The 13,155-nt window shown below is 34.9% G+C and overlaps 1 protein-coding gene across 1 annotated transcript in view; it reads right to left on the bottom strand.

Moving 5' to 3' along the window:
* Positions 1 to 89: 89 nt before the first annotated feature.
* LOC140056058 (U5 small nuclear ribonucleoprotein 200 kDa helicase-like) overlaps positions 90 to 13,155 on the bottom strand; it is a 32,892-nt gene continuing 19,826 nt past the window's right edge. The window contains exons 18-40 of the mRNA XM_072101293.1: positions 12,447 to 12,608; positions 12,009 to 12,290; positions 11,729 to 11,881; positions 11,453 to 11,533; positions 11,217 to 11,300; positions 10,755 to 10,861; positions 9,968 to 10,330; positions 9,330 to 9,430; positions 8,542 to 8,715; positions 8,151 to 8,311; positions 7,289 to 7,516; positions 6,677 to 7,108; positions 6,060 to 6,262; positions 5,848 to 5,921; positions 5,470 to 5,549; positions 5,132 to 5,279; positions 4,415 to 4,579; positions 3,866 to 3,987; positions 3,416 to 3,559; positions 2,857 to 3,033; positions 2,100 to 2,260; positions 1,763 to 1,844; positions 90 to 1,618 (exon numbers count right to left, since the gene is read on the bottom strand). Of these exons, the coding sequence (XP_071957394.1) occupies positions 1,367 to 1,618; positions 1,763 to 1,844; positions 2,100 to 2,260; positions 2,857 to 3,033; positions 3,416 to 3,559; positions 3,866 to 3,987; positions 4,415 to 4,579; positions 5,132 to 5,279; positions 5,470 to 5,549; positions 5,848 to 5,921; positions 6,060 to 6,262; positions 6,677 to 7,108; positions 7,289 to 7,516; positions 8,151 to 8,311; positions 8,542 to 8,715; positions 9,330 to 9,430; positions 9,968 to 10,330; positions 10,755 to 10,861; positions 11,217 to 11,300; positions 11,453 to 11,533; positions 11,729 to 11,881; positions 12,009 to 12,290; positions 12,447 to 12,608 (3,936 nt within the window). The 3' untranslated portion in view covers positions 90 to 1,366. The remainder of the gene's footprint in view (positions 1,619 to 1,762; positions 1,845 to 2,099; positions 2,261 to 2,856; positions 3,034 to 3,415; positions 3,560 to 3,865; positions 3,988 to 4,414; positions 4,580 to 5,131; positions 5,280 to 5,469; positions 5,550 to 5,847; positions 5,922 to 6,059; positions 6,263 to 6,676; positions 7,109 to 7,288; positions 7,517 to 8,150; positions 8,312 to 8,541; positions 8,716 to 9,329; positions 9,431 to 9,967; positions 10,331 to 10,754; positions 10,862 to 11,216; positions 11,301 to 11,452; positions 11,534 to 11,728; positions 11,882 to 12,008; positions 12,291 to 12,446; positions 12,609 to 13,155) is intronic.

Here is a 13,155-nt window from a genome sequence, read left to right as displayed (position 1 = left end):
ATTGTGTTTATTATACATTAAGAGCAAACGCCACCAAAAAACAATCTATATGGCAATGTGGCATGTTGAACATACTCAAAAGACTTCGTTCACACAAAATATTGTTAGCCCAGCACTACCAATAATTATAGGAGATATCACAAGGCTTAAGTGATGCAAGTCTGGCATGCTTTGATGCAAAATTCTGTTAAAATTAGTTTAGGCCATCTTGCAAGCTGGACTAGACTGTAGGCTTAGGGCCTAATGGAAGATCAGTGTTTAACACTGATGAAGGAACAGCCGTACGGAAAAAGAAATCGCATACAAGCCAACTGCCTAATGCAAGAGAGGTGTGACTGAAGCTGCGGAGGGAATGTAGCGGTTTAGGTAGGCCCACTGCCTAATGAAAGGTCAGCATATGTTTACAATTAACACATGAAAACGCATTACTTACAAATGAAAAAGCATTTATTCCATAGAAATATGCAACTACATATATACAAAATGATCTTCATATTCCTAAATATTAGATCTCAATTATAATTTTTGTCATTTTATGATGAAAAATAAAAAAAATCCTTTAGTTAATTTAGTGGTATAACAATTTTGTTAATCGAAAAGTGATTCTATTTATCAGAGGGACATCACTTGCTAGGGTCAGAACACCTCACCAAGATATATTTTACGTTTTTAACTAATATAGTGAAACACTCATCAGTTTCAAAAGTATGTTCAAAGGTTTTTTGAATATATTATACATTTAATTTATGCAAACACAACTACTATAAAAAAACAGTGGTTAAAAAAAAAACAATATATTATAAAAAGAATTTCTACTATTCCAGGAAATGTTATCCTGTCTTAAATTATGTACTGTTAAAGATTTATAAAATCAATGATTTACTAAAGCTTGATTCCCATTAGCGACGCAACGCAAGGAGGTAACGCAATTTTAACAAAAAAAAAACAAATGCTTTTCAAAGAAATTACAATCGGAAACTCTAAACACAATTACCATGCACTTCATTGTACTCTCGCATTCCTCCTGGACCATTTTCATTTGTGCTCCGACAAAAATACAGATAATTAATCCAAAATGAGTGCCTTACTAATAAGTATTGCATGATTTACATTACCTTTAGATATTTCTGTATGATCGAAATTGTATTGAAAATAACATGAAAAACATGAAAACCACATAAAGAAATAAGCACGAAACTGAAAACTCAATTACTTAATTAGATTAGATAAATTTTAAAAAAAAAAATTTTTTTCTTGCACATGATGAAATAACAGATTTTTGTGTGGAATATGATTAGTTGCCATTTGTTGGCAATGAATACACCTCCCATCAATCTCATCTTAAATTTGTCTTCTTGGATCATCTTCAGTTGTCAGAGCTGTCATCACTGTCACTGCCACTCGCCGGTTCTTTCACGTCCACAGTAAACTTGTACTCCTGATCGCATCCCATGTAGGCGTCGCTCATGAAGTAGATGGTGTAGGTGTGCGAGCCTGTAGAGGGCGCAACAAAGTCGAGCTTGACCTTGGCCTTTTGTTGTAGGGTCAAACGTTTAATAGAGATGAGACTGTTGGATTTTGTGTCACCGATTACAACCCACCAGCCCTCTTCACGTTTCTAAAGAAAAAAGTAAAAAAAAAAGCTGTAAGTGATGACAGAACCAATTAATTATCATTAGATATCACTTCAGATATGTAACACTGATGCATAATTTACCAATCAAATTGCAAGAATACAATCAGCTGTATAAAACTATCTTACCTGTGGGAAGAATGGTGCAATGACAGGTCCTGTAATCTCATCCTCTCTCTCAAGTGTTACCATGATTACAACAGGAGAACCACTATTACAAAAAAAGGATTTAAACTTTATAAACATGCCAGTCAATTGGAGGACAAAAGAGGATAGATAGCAAAGGATAAAAACATAATAAGTCAACCAAATGCTAAACTATTTTCCTAGGAAAGTAAGCAGAATGGTGTGAATATGTGTTATGGTCACCACTCTTTGGTCTAAAGTAATTATGAAAAGGCGTTATAGAAATTATAATTCAATTACAATCACAGAAATAAATGTTCTTCTTATCTGGTTTACCCACCTTTCTAGATTGTTCTTATCTTGTACTACATATGACAACTCGATGTTTGGATATCTGTTACAGAATCTTGCGACGTCCGCCATCTGGGCGTCTGTGAGATGCAGCAACTCGTTACGCTCATCGTTCTCCATCTCCATAATGTCAAAGATGCTTTCAATATTCTATTAATATGAATGAATAAGCGCATAATGAGACTACCTTTGTTAACCTAAGCACTGTGTAAAACATTTTACATCTGTTTCAAATCGGAAGTTGGGGTATTTGCAGAAGCTCTCTCACGACAGATCCGCTTGTACAGTATAAAGCTCTGTCTACACTATCAAACTAGTTTGACAAAAAAAGTGTGATGTGCCCAAATATGGTAGTGATATGACATAATCATGTCTATATATGGAACAGAGCTTTATAAAGATTGTTGCTTCAGTATTATGTGTTCCATCATTTGTATATAGTACAACAGTAGAAATAATCAGAAGTAAATTAATTATGAAAGATACAAATTGATATTTAAAGAAATTGATTGATATTAAATCTTTAATAACCAGGTTAATATTGTTCCACATTCAGTGGAGGACCAGTTCAGCAGATGTGAAGGCTATACATTGGGGAGATATCATACTGTACATATTACACTAGTAAAGATACCTACCACAGTTCAAAAACTTCCAAAATTTAATAACGGTGATTTCCATACCACATGTGTGTAGTAGCAAAACTAGTACACTGGACAAATTCACAATCTCTTATTTATACTTACATGTTCAGTGCAGCGCTTGACCAGGTCAGTATTGAAGTGTGGTAGCTGCTTCAGGTATGAATCCTTGTTCCACATGGCTTGAGTGACCATCTGGGCCAACTCCATAGCAGCAAGAGCTGGTGACAGCCAACCATTACTACTCAGGACATCCACACAAGCTTGGATTAAACGAAGGGCCTAAATAAAATTTACAAGAAAACTCAGTTACATTGTTTGTTCAATTATGGATTAATAGCACTATCATACATTCTAAATATTATTGTGTCTAAATATTCTGTTATTAATCTTTAATAAATTAACAATTGCGTGTTAACATGGACTTCCATTCGAAAAATGAAATGAAATATGAATTTGAAAAATCTGGAATATCAATACCAAAAATTTATCAAATTGTTTATTTGGGTTTTGTGTGTGTGTAGTAGTTACTTCAAACATATCATTAAAGGAACACTTTGGTTGGTCCTAAAGGTAACTCCTCAATAGAGGTTCTATTGTATGGATCTAATTTTTTATCCTTCATCTTGTGTGCGCTATAAATTAATAATGATTAACTTCTTACTTTGCCTATGATGTCTTCAGTGTCTGACTGTAACTCAGCTGATAGCTGCATTCTGGACAGGTGGGCTTGTAAGAGCAGGTTGGTCTTGATGTGTGGATTATTGTATTTGGCATTTGGAATCTTATTTATCACCTTCTGGGCCAACTATAAACAAAAAGTTAAAAAAAAAAGAGAATTATTATTTGGATCATTTGTGGTTATCACTATTTTGTACATCAATGTATTTTTTGTAAAGCTTAATTGTTAAAAAATAAAAACAACTTAAAAATTGTAACAGACCGATGTTACATGAATTGCTAAAGTGGTCAAGATGTAAGCAAGGTGGACATCACTTAGAATAAGGTGTAGTAGCCAAGGTAGATTTTAGCTCAATTTAGGGTTCAGGAAACAAACTGCATAGGATTTCTTTATGGAAATTATTTAAGAAGGAAATTGATTATTTGTACATACTTGACGAAGCACAGAATCTTCATGATGCCTGATGGGTATCCTATCATACTCCGCAGCTTCCGATATAATTTCAATCAGGCCTCTAATCTTCGTCTTGTTATTAAGAGACATGCTAAACAATTCTGCAAAAAGAAAACATTAAACTCAGTATACAGTTTGGATATTAGGATGTCTCCGAATACTATTCATGATTCTGTGTTTATTTCACAGCGAACAAACCAATTACAGGATGGATAAATGGTTTTATAATTTATCGTGATTATAACTAAGTCTCATTTGAGGTTTAGGAAGTCACTAGTCAGGATTGAACGCTGGGATTGTAACCATGTTAACCACCAAGCTACAACATCTACACTATAAATATATTGTTGCATTTTGGCTCTTTCAACTGGAACAGAGATTTAGGTATTAATTGTGAAAAATTGCCTCGCAGGGCACTGAACCCAACCTTTAAGCAGGCCCCTGGACTCAAACCCCCCGTTAAATCCTGCCTATTTCTCCGAATCTACTCTGATACACATTATATAAACTAGTAGTACTCGTACTTACCTATTGTTGTGTAATTGATATAGTAATAGGCAGCAATCATTCCAAGATTCAATGGGCTAATATCCATTTCTTCCTCAATGCTGATGCACTTAGATTGTTCAAGGTCGTGTAAGGTGTTCTCCACTAGTTCAGACATGTGGTCAGATAGATGACGATGAGTAACACCTAAAAAGACAATTGATTCAAGACTTCAGAAAGAACAACAAGAACAAATCCCAGTATATACTCACTCATGAGATTTCTCATTTTAAATCACACATAAGATATAGTGTCTCGCGCATCAGTGTGTTGTATGTTAATGATTAAAAATACAACCTAATCAACAGAGGCACTATAAAGAGTAGATACATAGGGGTGCTATATAACAATCTTGCATATAAGTAATAAAAAGTAGCATCAAACAATTAGCTAAACTTTCCCAATACCGGACACCTTTGGGCTGGCTTAATAGGTCTGGTTTTCTGGAAAGTCTGGTATTTGGAATGTGTTTCTAATGGTAAAAATTAATTTGGGACCTTCTGGACCCCAAGAAATGTCGGTTTTCTTTTGGGAGATGACTTTACAAATGATATTTCTGATAGCAATTCTTAGTAATTTATGTACACATTTGTTTTTATAATAATGACAATTTTATAGTTACAGTATTTATTTTAATTTTATTCAGTTGACAACCAACAGCGATGAAACCGTCACTGACAGGTTGAATCTATAATTTACCTTGTAAATTGTAGTAGTTAGGGTTCTGGGTCATTCTCCTGTAGATGAAGGTCCAGGTCAAATAGTCAACAGCATCCTGTTTGTTTTCTATCGTCTTGGTAACGACCTCAGCATTGAAGTGGTCATGCAAGCAATGATCCAGATGAGACTAAAAGTATCAAGTTGTTATTTTTCAGTTTGTTTTGTTTTTTTAATATTTTATTTTACTATTTATTCAATATTGACAACAGTAGAGCCTCTATTAAGGGGACACCTTCAATACCCAACAAAGTGTTCCCTTTAAAAAGGGCGTCTCAAAGGAGGGCTTTTACTGTATCCACATTTTCAAAAGTACTTACTTCGACTGGTAGCGGCTCATACAAAAACTTTTTGTAGAAATCTTTCTTTGATCCTTGGCACAAGATCACGCATTTTCCAACTGTTTAAAAGAAAAACAACATTAGAATAGATACATAAATATATTTACTTATATAACATACTAGAAAAGATAACCACCCCAGGGTGTGCTCCAAATTTAGTTTAAAACCATTCAAGTACAATTCATATTGATACCCTATGTGTATGGATACATGCAACAATTTGTATTTAATAAACACACAAACTGTCCCTATAATATAGATATCATCTGCAGACATTTTATTCTGCTCTAGCTCTAGGACTGCCAGGAAAAATTGTAGGCCAGGGTGAAGATTGATGAAAATCGTTCAATGACTTACTTTCATTCTCAACGTCTGGTCTATTTGCTCGGCCTACCATTTGTAAAACATCTGTTATTGGATAATCCACATAGCTGAACAAAATAAAAATAAACAGATGGTAAATTTAAAAGAAAACTTGATTGATGAATTTTAGAATGTGTGCAGAAAAAATTGTTTTTGCACCAATTTACAATACATTGTTATAAAATATTAAATCAGTATCAACTTACGCATGTATTTTGCCATTATAGTATTGCGTATCCATGACGACAACTAAATGTGCAGCCATCGTCATTCCCCAGGCCATGTTACGTGCAGCGACCACTAGCTGAATGGCGCCAGCTGTGAACAATTGCTCCACTACCTTCTTCTCCATATCCGTTAACCCTTCGTGAATGTAGGCTATACCATTCTCTAACATTTCTTTCAAAGTCTGTAACGGAATATAATTGGTAGAAGAATTATTTTAAAACATCCAGATTGTGAAACGAGGCGGCTTATAGAGATGAACAACATTCACATATAAAATCAATGCTTTTAAAAAGATGACTGCACTGCAAATATTCTTTATATTTTTCATTCTTATGTAGTTGTTCTCATACCATCCTGTTTACTAATAACTTCATAACCAGTTACATGACGGTAATTAAATTGACAAGAGATTGGTATAAAAGCAGGTGTTAAAGCTCCAAATTTATTTCATAGAAGAAAAAGCACATATGAACAAAGAAGCTAATCAATGGTAACAGGGATATCACTCTGAAGGGGATTTACATCCCAAGGGGTTGATTAGAAAATAAAGATACCTACAGTATTAACAATATTTTATGACAAAAAACCCACTTACCTCATCATTTACTTTACTAAGATGGCCACGAAGATCTTCCTTCGGCACATGAAGGAACCTACTTTCATCCGCATCATCAGCAGACGCGTAAGTCAACAGATCAACCGCTGTAAGTCGTGTTTGTTTACGAGATGGCACAAACACAATAATCGGTTTAGTCGATGAGTACTTGATGATGGCGTTGTATGTGGGTTTCACCATCGCAATGAGTCGAGAGGCTGTGTGGGTTATGTTGAAACCTTGTATATGTAGTTCCAGTGGTGTTGGCCGTACGTTAGGGTGGAAATTGAATGTGTTGTTGGCGTTGCAGCCTAGCCATTGGGCTATATCTTTGGCGTTTGCAAGAGAGGAACTGAGGGCAACAATTCGGATGTTGCGTTCAATCTGGGATGAAATGTATCGCATTCTGGAGCAGATGACTTCAAGAACAGGCTACAAAATAAAGAAAATAACTATAATATTTCCATTTCATAGTAAATTAATGAAATTTATTTTAAAATAAAATTAGAACACCAATTATTATAATCAAACAAAACAAACAATAAAATCTCTTTTTCTTTAGCAAATGTGCTATTAATTAATTAATAAGAAAAGCAAAATTTGATATCATACCCCATTGTCTCCACCAGTCAACTGAAGCTCATCAACAACGAACAGGTTGACGTTCTGCACATTCTTTCTTTGTTTCCATCGTCTTGACAACACGTCCCACTTCTCTGGTGTACTGACAATAATGTTGCCCTTAGCAAGAAGCTTCAAGTCTGTGCTTGTCTCACCAGTCAGTAGGACTACTTTCTTTCCTAGTAACATCTGGAATTTGGCATGCCATTCCTGATGGACCTGCGAAGAAAAAATTAAATTAATGCAACATTAAAAACTCTAGAAAACAGGGGATATCATTGATTGATACAACTAGCTAGTTAGCAGTAACTATGTATACTTCTAGTATCAAACCATGTAACAAACTCTTGTCTGATATGAAATCAGATGCCCTTGTAGAAATAAAGCTGATAAGAAAATGTATCAACAAGCACATTGCTTAGTACATTGCTGAGACCTAAACTCATACATTTCTCACCAAGAGATTTGAATTGAACTTAAGCCCCTGGTTTGGTAAGCAAGGAAACAGTACCACTATGTTGTTTAATGCTAACATTACTGTTGCTGAATCCTATTTGTGGTATGTATGTATATAGATATTTATAAATCAAAGAGCTGCATAGGCAGGATATAGAAAAAAATCAAGATAAAATAAGTTAAAACTGCCTCAATATAGATTTATTTTAACGACATGTTTCGGGCATAGCCCATCATCAGGTGAAAAGAATTGTAACAAAGGATAACATATATAAGTCACATATATAAGTTACAAAATTATCTGTCAGTAGTTAGTCCACAAGAAGCAATGGACAATAGGTAGACTAGCTCAGGGTCTGGATTGGTTAGGGCTGCAGACACTGGCTTAGTTCCTTACCTGCTCTGCCAACTCGTCCATGGGTGTGACGTAGACACACCGACTGTCCGGATTCTGCATCAAGATTCTCAGTATGGCGCACTCTGCAATGATAGTTTTACCGCTACCCGTCGGAGCACCAACAAACACGTTCTCATCACCGTTGTACACAGCATTAAACACTACAGAAATAAAATTACAGAAAGATTAAAGAGAGATAGCATCAACAGCCTAAAGCTACCATATCAAACTTGATGCAACAAAACAATATGATGTGCCCATATATGGATACAAAGGTTCATACCACTACCATATTTGGGCACATCACACATTTGTTGATAGTATAGATAAAGCTAAGAGCTTAGTGTACATTATATAAAATAACACACTCAATATAGTACCAGAAACTTACCTTGTGTTTGAATAGGGTTGAATACACTAAACCTACTGGAGTACAGCGTCTCAAAAGAGGCGTTTCTCAATGCTGAAACTGGCAAGGCCTGCAGATCTAACAACTCAGTCGGTGGTGCGTTCTTCTCAGGTAGGATCAAATGACGGAATGATACTGGAAGTTGAGTCTCTGAGCCTAATGAAAAATAGGTTTTATGGTATTTCCCATTGGCAGATTTTGTGATTCAGGTTAACATATTTTGTATTTACAACAATTCTGGCTTATAAGTGAACAAATATATAATTAAATTAAAATAGACACAGATTAAACCATCAAACAAAATAACAAGTTTTAACAGAATAAATAAATAATGACCAAGCAAAGGACTCCAAAGTAGAAGGGAAAAAAATTAATTTACTTGTTAAAAACGTAAGGAGAGCAATTGATAGGCAAATTTAGCAACTGTAGAACAGTGGTTGCAACCACATATTAAAAATGTTCTTTTCTTTAAATATGGTTGAATAAATGAGATCTAATATCATCATAAGTTAACAATTCCATAAAACAGTGTGTTTCATCTTCAATAAAATTCAATTTACACAGACTACATTTCCTCTCATTAACGCCCAATTTCAAAGGCTATTTGTGCACAACAAGATCTAAAACAAGATCTAACATATGTATCACATGTGGCACCATATCATGGTATAAATTTCACATACATGACACTGTATCACATATTTTGCCTATGAATTAAGAGACATAGCTAAAGATACATTAATAAGTATAATTATCTAATTATTACTTACCTATCCACCTATCAGATACCACTCTGATAAAGTACTGCGGGGGTAACGGCTCAAAGACAGGTACAAAGAACTTGATAATGTGTTCATCTCTCGCAAATTTACTGAAAATATAATAATATTTAAAATTATGTAATAGTTTACCGGCAAAAGTTCTGTACTTTTGTTGCTAGGTTACTATGAACATTTGTCAAGTCAACTGAGTACAGAATTCAAGATGGGTGACCCGAGTCCTGTCCTTTTGTTGCTTAGTTACTGTTCCTCCTTCTATTCCACAATCAACCAATGAAATGATAGATTGCAATTTGAATGTCGAGAGGATTGAACAAGAATAACAAATCAAAGTCTAAAGCTGCATTCACACTGTATGATTCTTTTTTTCATTGTTTAAACCTCTGTCTACACTATCAATGATGTGTCCAAATATGATATTTCATTCTGGTCATACATGGGGACATCACATTTTGTTGTCACATGAAGTTTGATAGTGTAGGCAGAGCTTAACAAAGCAGTGTCATATTTTATTCTGTGAAATGTAACAAGTCTGAATGCACCTTTAGGTCGAGGTTATTTATTTTAATCACAAACTAAACTGCCTTATCTATGAGTTTTAGGAAAGAAATCATTTTGATGATCAATACCTTTTCAGAAGAAAGTATTCGTGGTGAAGAATGATCTCACTATCAACATCTTCTACAAATATCCAAAATGCTTCAGAGTTACCATGCACTTTATCATCCCACTGGAAGTCTGGTGTGATGGTCAATTCCACACGGAGCGTGGAACGCGTGATTGGCTGAATGTGAGAGGACAAATCAAGCTTTGGAAACTGGTGCACAAACTTGTGGATAGTCTTGCTCATTTTTGGCATGCGTATCAGCTCGCCGATCTCGTTTGGTCCGAGATCATAAAATCGTTCCCAAGGGAAGTTTTTCTTTTCAATCTTCTTGACAACTTCGTCCGGAATCTTCTTGAATTGACGAAGAGGACTCATAGATTGCCACCTGTTGCAATAAAAGAGATCAGTAATTTGTAACACCTGGAACTGAAAGCAACACAAAGCAGGCAAGTGGACAGAACTGGAAAAATACAGTGTGTTAATGCATGCTTGAACATGGAACTGACTAACTGAGTTGTGATTACCAATATGTAATGATTCGTAGTTGAAAGAGAAACTAATGTGCGCAAGTTGCCTTCAAGTAATCACAAATTGTCGTTGCTATCCAAATGCAACATGATTAAAAGTTTTCAATTGTGTTTTGTCACTTTCAGTTCCAGAAATTCAATTCAACACAACTGCACTTACGTCAAAACATTTTGTTGTGGTTAGTTGAGTTTAGTTCTGTATTGACATAAATTAAAATAAGTCATCAAATCATCAAAATTAGTAAAAAAACTAATGAGTAAGTATTTCACTTAAATACTTACATTCTTTTGTCTATCATCTTGGCTAGAGCTAGTGTTTTGTCAGCCAGCTGGGCCCAACCTCTATGTAGCACAATCTCATATATAGCCCTCACCAACCTACCTGCTGACTACAATGTTATACAAGAAAAAAATGCACAAAATGATTTAATTAATTTAATGAATTACAGTATAGGAAATAAATATTATTTTAAAATTTCAATAGAAAGCGCAATACAAAGCTAAAAATTAAAGATGTTAATTCTGATCTTTGTTACTGGGTTACTTTCAACATATATGTCAAGTGAACTGAGTACAGAACTCAAGACTGACAACCTGAGTCCTGCTCTTTTGTTGCTTAGTTACTGTTCCTCCTTCTATTCCACAATCAACCAATGAAATGATAGATTGAAATTTGAATGTCAAGAGGATGTCCAATCACAGAATTGTACAATAGAGATAGATAAAACCTTTACTGTTGCTTACCTGTGTAACATACACCATGTCAGCTACAAGGGCAAATCCATCTAACTTGAGTTGGGAAATGTACGACTGAAGAAGTACATTCACCTACAAAATATACAATTAATATTGCCTATGAATATTCAACAGCAGCTAATAATAGTTGCAACCAAATTTAATATGACCAGGACTGTTCCATTTTCTATTTTATTTTATGTCAGTTAATAAAGGTAGGTAAATAAAATGGATTTCATTCTCACCTTAGCACTGGGTTCTTCAATGCCCTCTTTTACTGGAATCGGCACACGTTCTAGAAGTTTGTTTAACTCCATCTTTTCCTCCTAATGATGATTAACAAAACAAAAATAAATTTAAAAGTAAAAGAATATTCATTAAAATGTTAGGTTATTAACAAATTTGAAAACACACACTCTATTTTGTTATCTATGATTATTCAAATTTTGACAATTGACCAAAGTATATCTAAATGCAGCTATTTACAGAGAAAATAAAAAACAATGTAAACAAAGTCTTACCTCTCTGACAGTGATGTTGCGGAACTCTGACGAGATTGAGAAGACGCGAAAGAGTTCAATCTCACTAAGTGTCTGTTTCAGGAGACTATTGTACGTTGCCATACTCTCGTTAGTACAGTAGTAATGACTAGCAATACGACCAAGCTCTGTAACCTAGGAAGTAAGTAGAAGCATTTTAGTGCACAACCTGAATCATACACTTGGTAGGCTTTGAATACAGATCCTGCTAGATGATTAAAAGCAAGGCATTTATTAGTAATACATACGGTATATAGATTACCTGGAAATTGCCAGACTTCTTATCATACTTAATCAGGTTATGTTTATCAAGGTTGGCTGCGGCTGTGTGAATAAGATCAATCCTACGCTGTTCCAGGTACGGATCACTCTCCTGATCGTCACCATTAACGCCATACAATGCTGGTGCCCGCATCATACGGATGTACAGGTACGTATACCCGAGCCAATTCACCGCATCTCGCATGGTTTGTATCGTGCCCAGAACCACTTCTGCATTTAAGTTGTCTGCTAATTTGGCGATAAACTGACTCTCTACTGGTAACTGTAAAAACATAATTAATAAACTTTATGTTCTGGGGAAAGACAAGTGAAAATAATAGATTAAAGATAATTAAGGCTGTTTCTCACTATAACCCATAGGTGTAAACATAAGATAGTCTTTGATGTTGTTTGAAGTGTGAACAAGGCTTTAGTTTACCTGTTGATTGAGCAGCGAGAGGTAGTATTGAAGCTCTCCATGACTGGTGATCAGGATTCCTTCTCCTTTGGTATCGTACTGAGGTCTTCCAGCTCGTCCCAACATCTGAAGAATGTCCAGCGGACCAAGCTCAACCCAGCGTCCTTTTTCTGGATTGTACACCTATCAAAATAATGTATTTTGTGCTGCTAATGTACTAAACTGAGGGTTAGTTGGGCAAAAACAATTTAACTGCTAATAGTTGCATTTTCTGTTGCTAATTGCTGTTATTGATATAAAGTTTGCGGTACACCATGTGTAGTAGTTTTGAAACGAACTGTTAAGCCTCTCAACGTTTGATGATTTTTTAGAACTAATACACATGGTGTAATGACACCTTTATATCAACATTTGATTTCGCCATGCATACCTTCAAACAATAATTGCTATTATCTATGTGATACTTTGTTTTTGTTTTATGTGCTATTTACTGTTATCATATAGAAAGATGAGGTAGAAAAGGAAAGTCTGAGAATCAAATTGGAGAAATGTGAGTTGACACTGTAGATCTGGTAATAGTAGTATGGAATGAGTGAGAATCTACCACCATGTAAGCTGGAAACAGTTAATAGAATGATAGTGATTTTTTTCTCATGGCTAATTTAGTACTACTGGTTGCAACAAGTACTATATAACTGCAAGAAAATTACCCATACATACTTAATCAATA

Source organism: Antedon mediterranea, chromosome 8, assembly GCF_964355755.1.
Source record: "Antedon mediterranea chromosome 8, ecAntMedi1.1, whole genome shotgun sequence".
Lineage (NCBI taxonomy): Eukaryota > Metazoa > Echinodermata > Crinoidea > Comatulida > Antedonidae > Antedon > Antedon mediterranea.
Note: the sequence above shows the minus strand (reverse complement) of the source record. Positions and strands in the feature narration are given on the sequence as shown.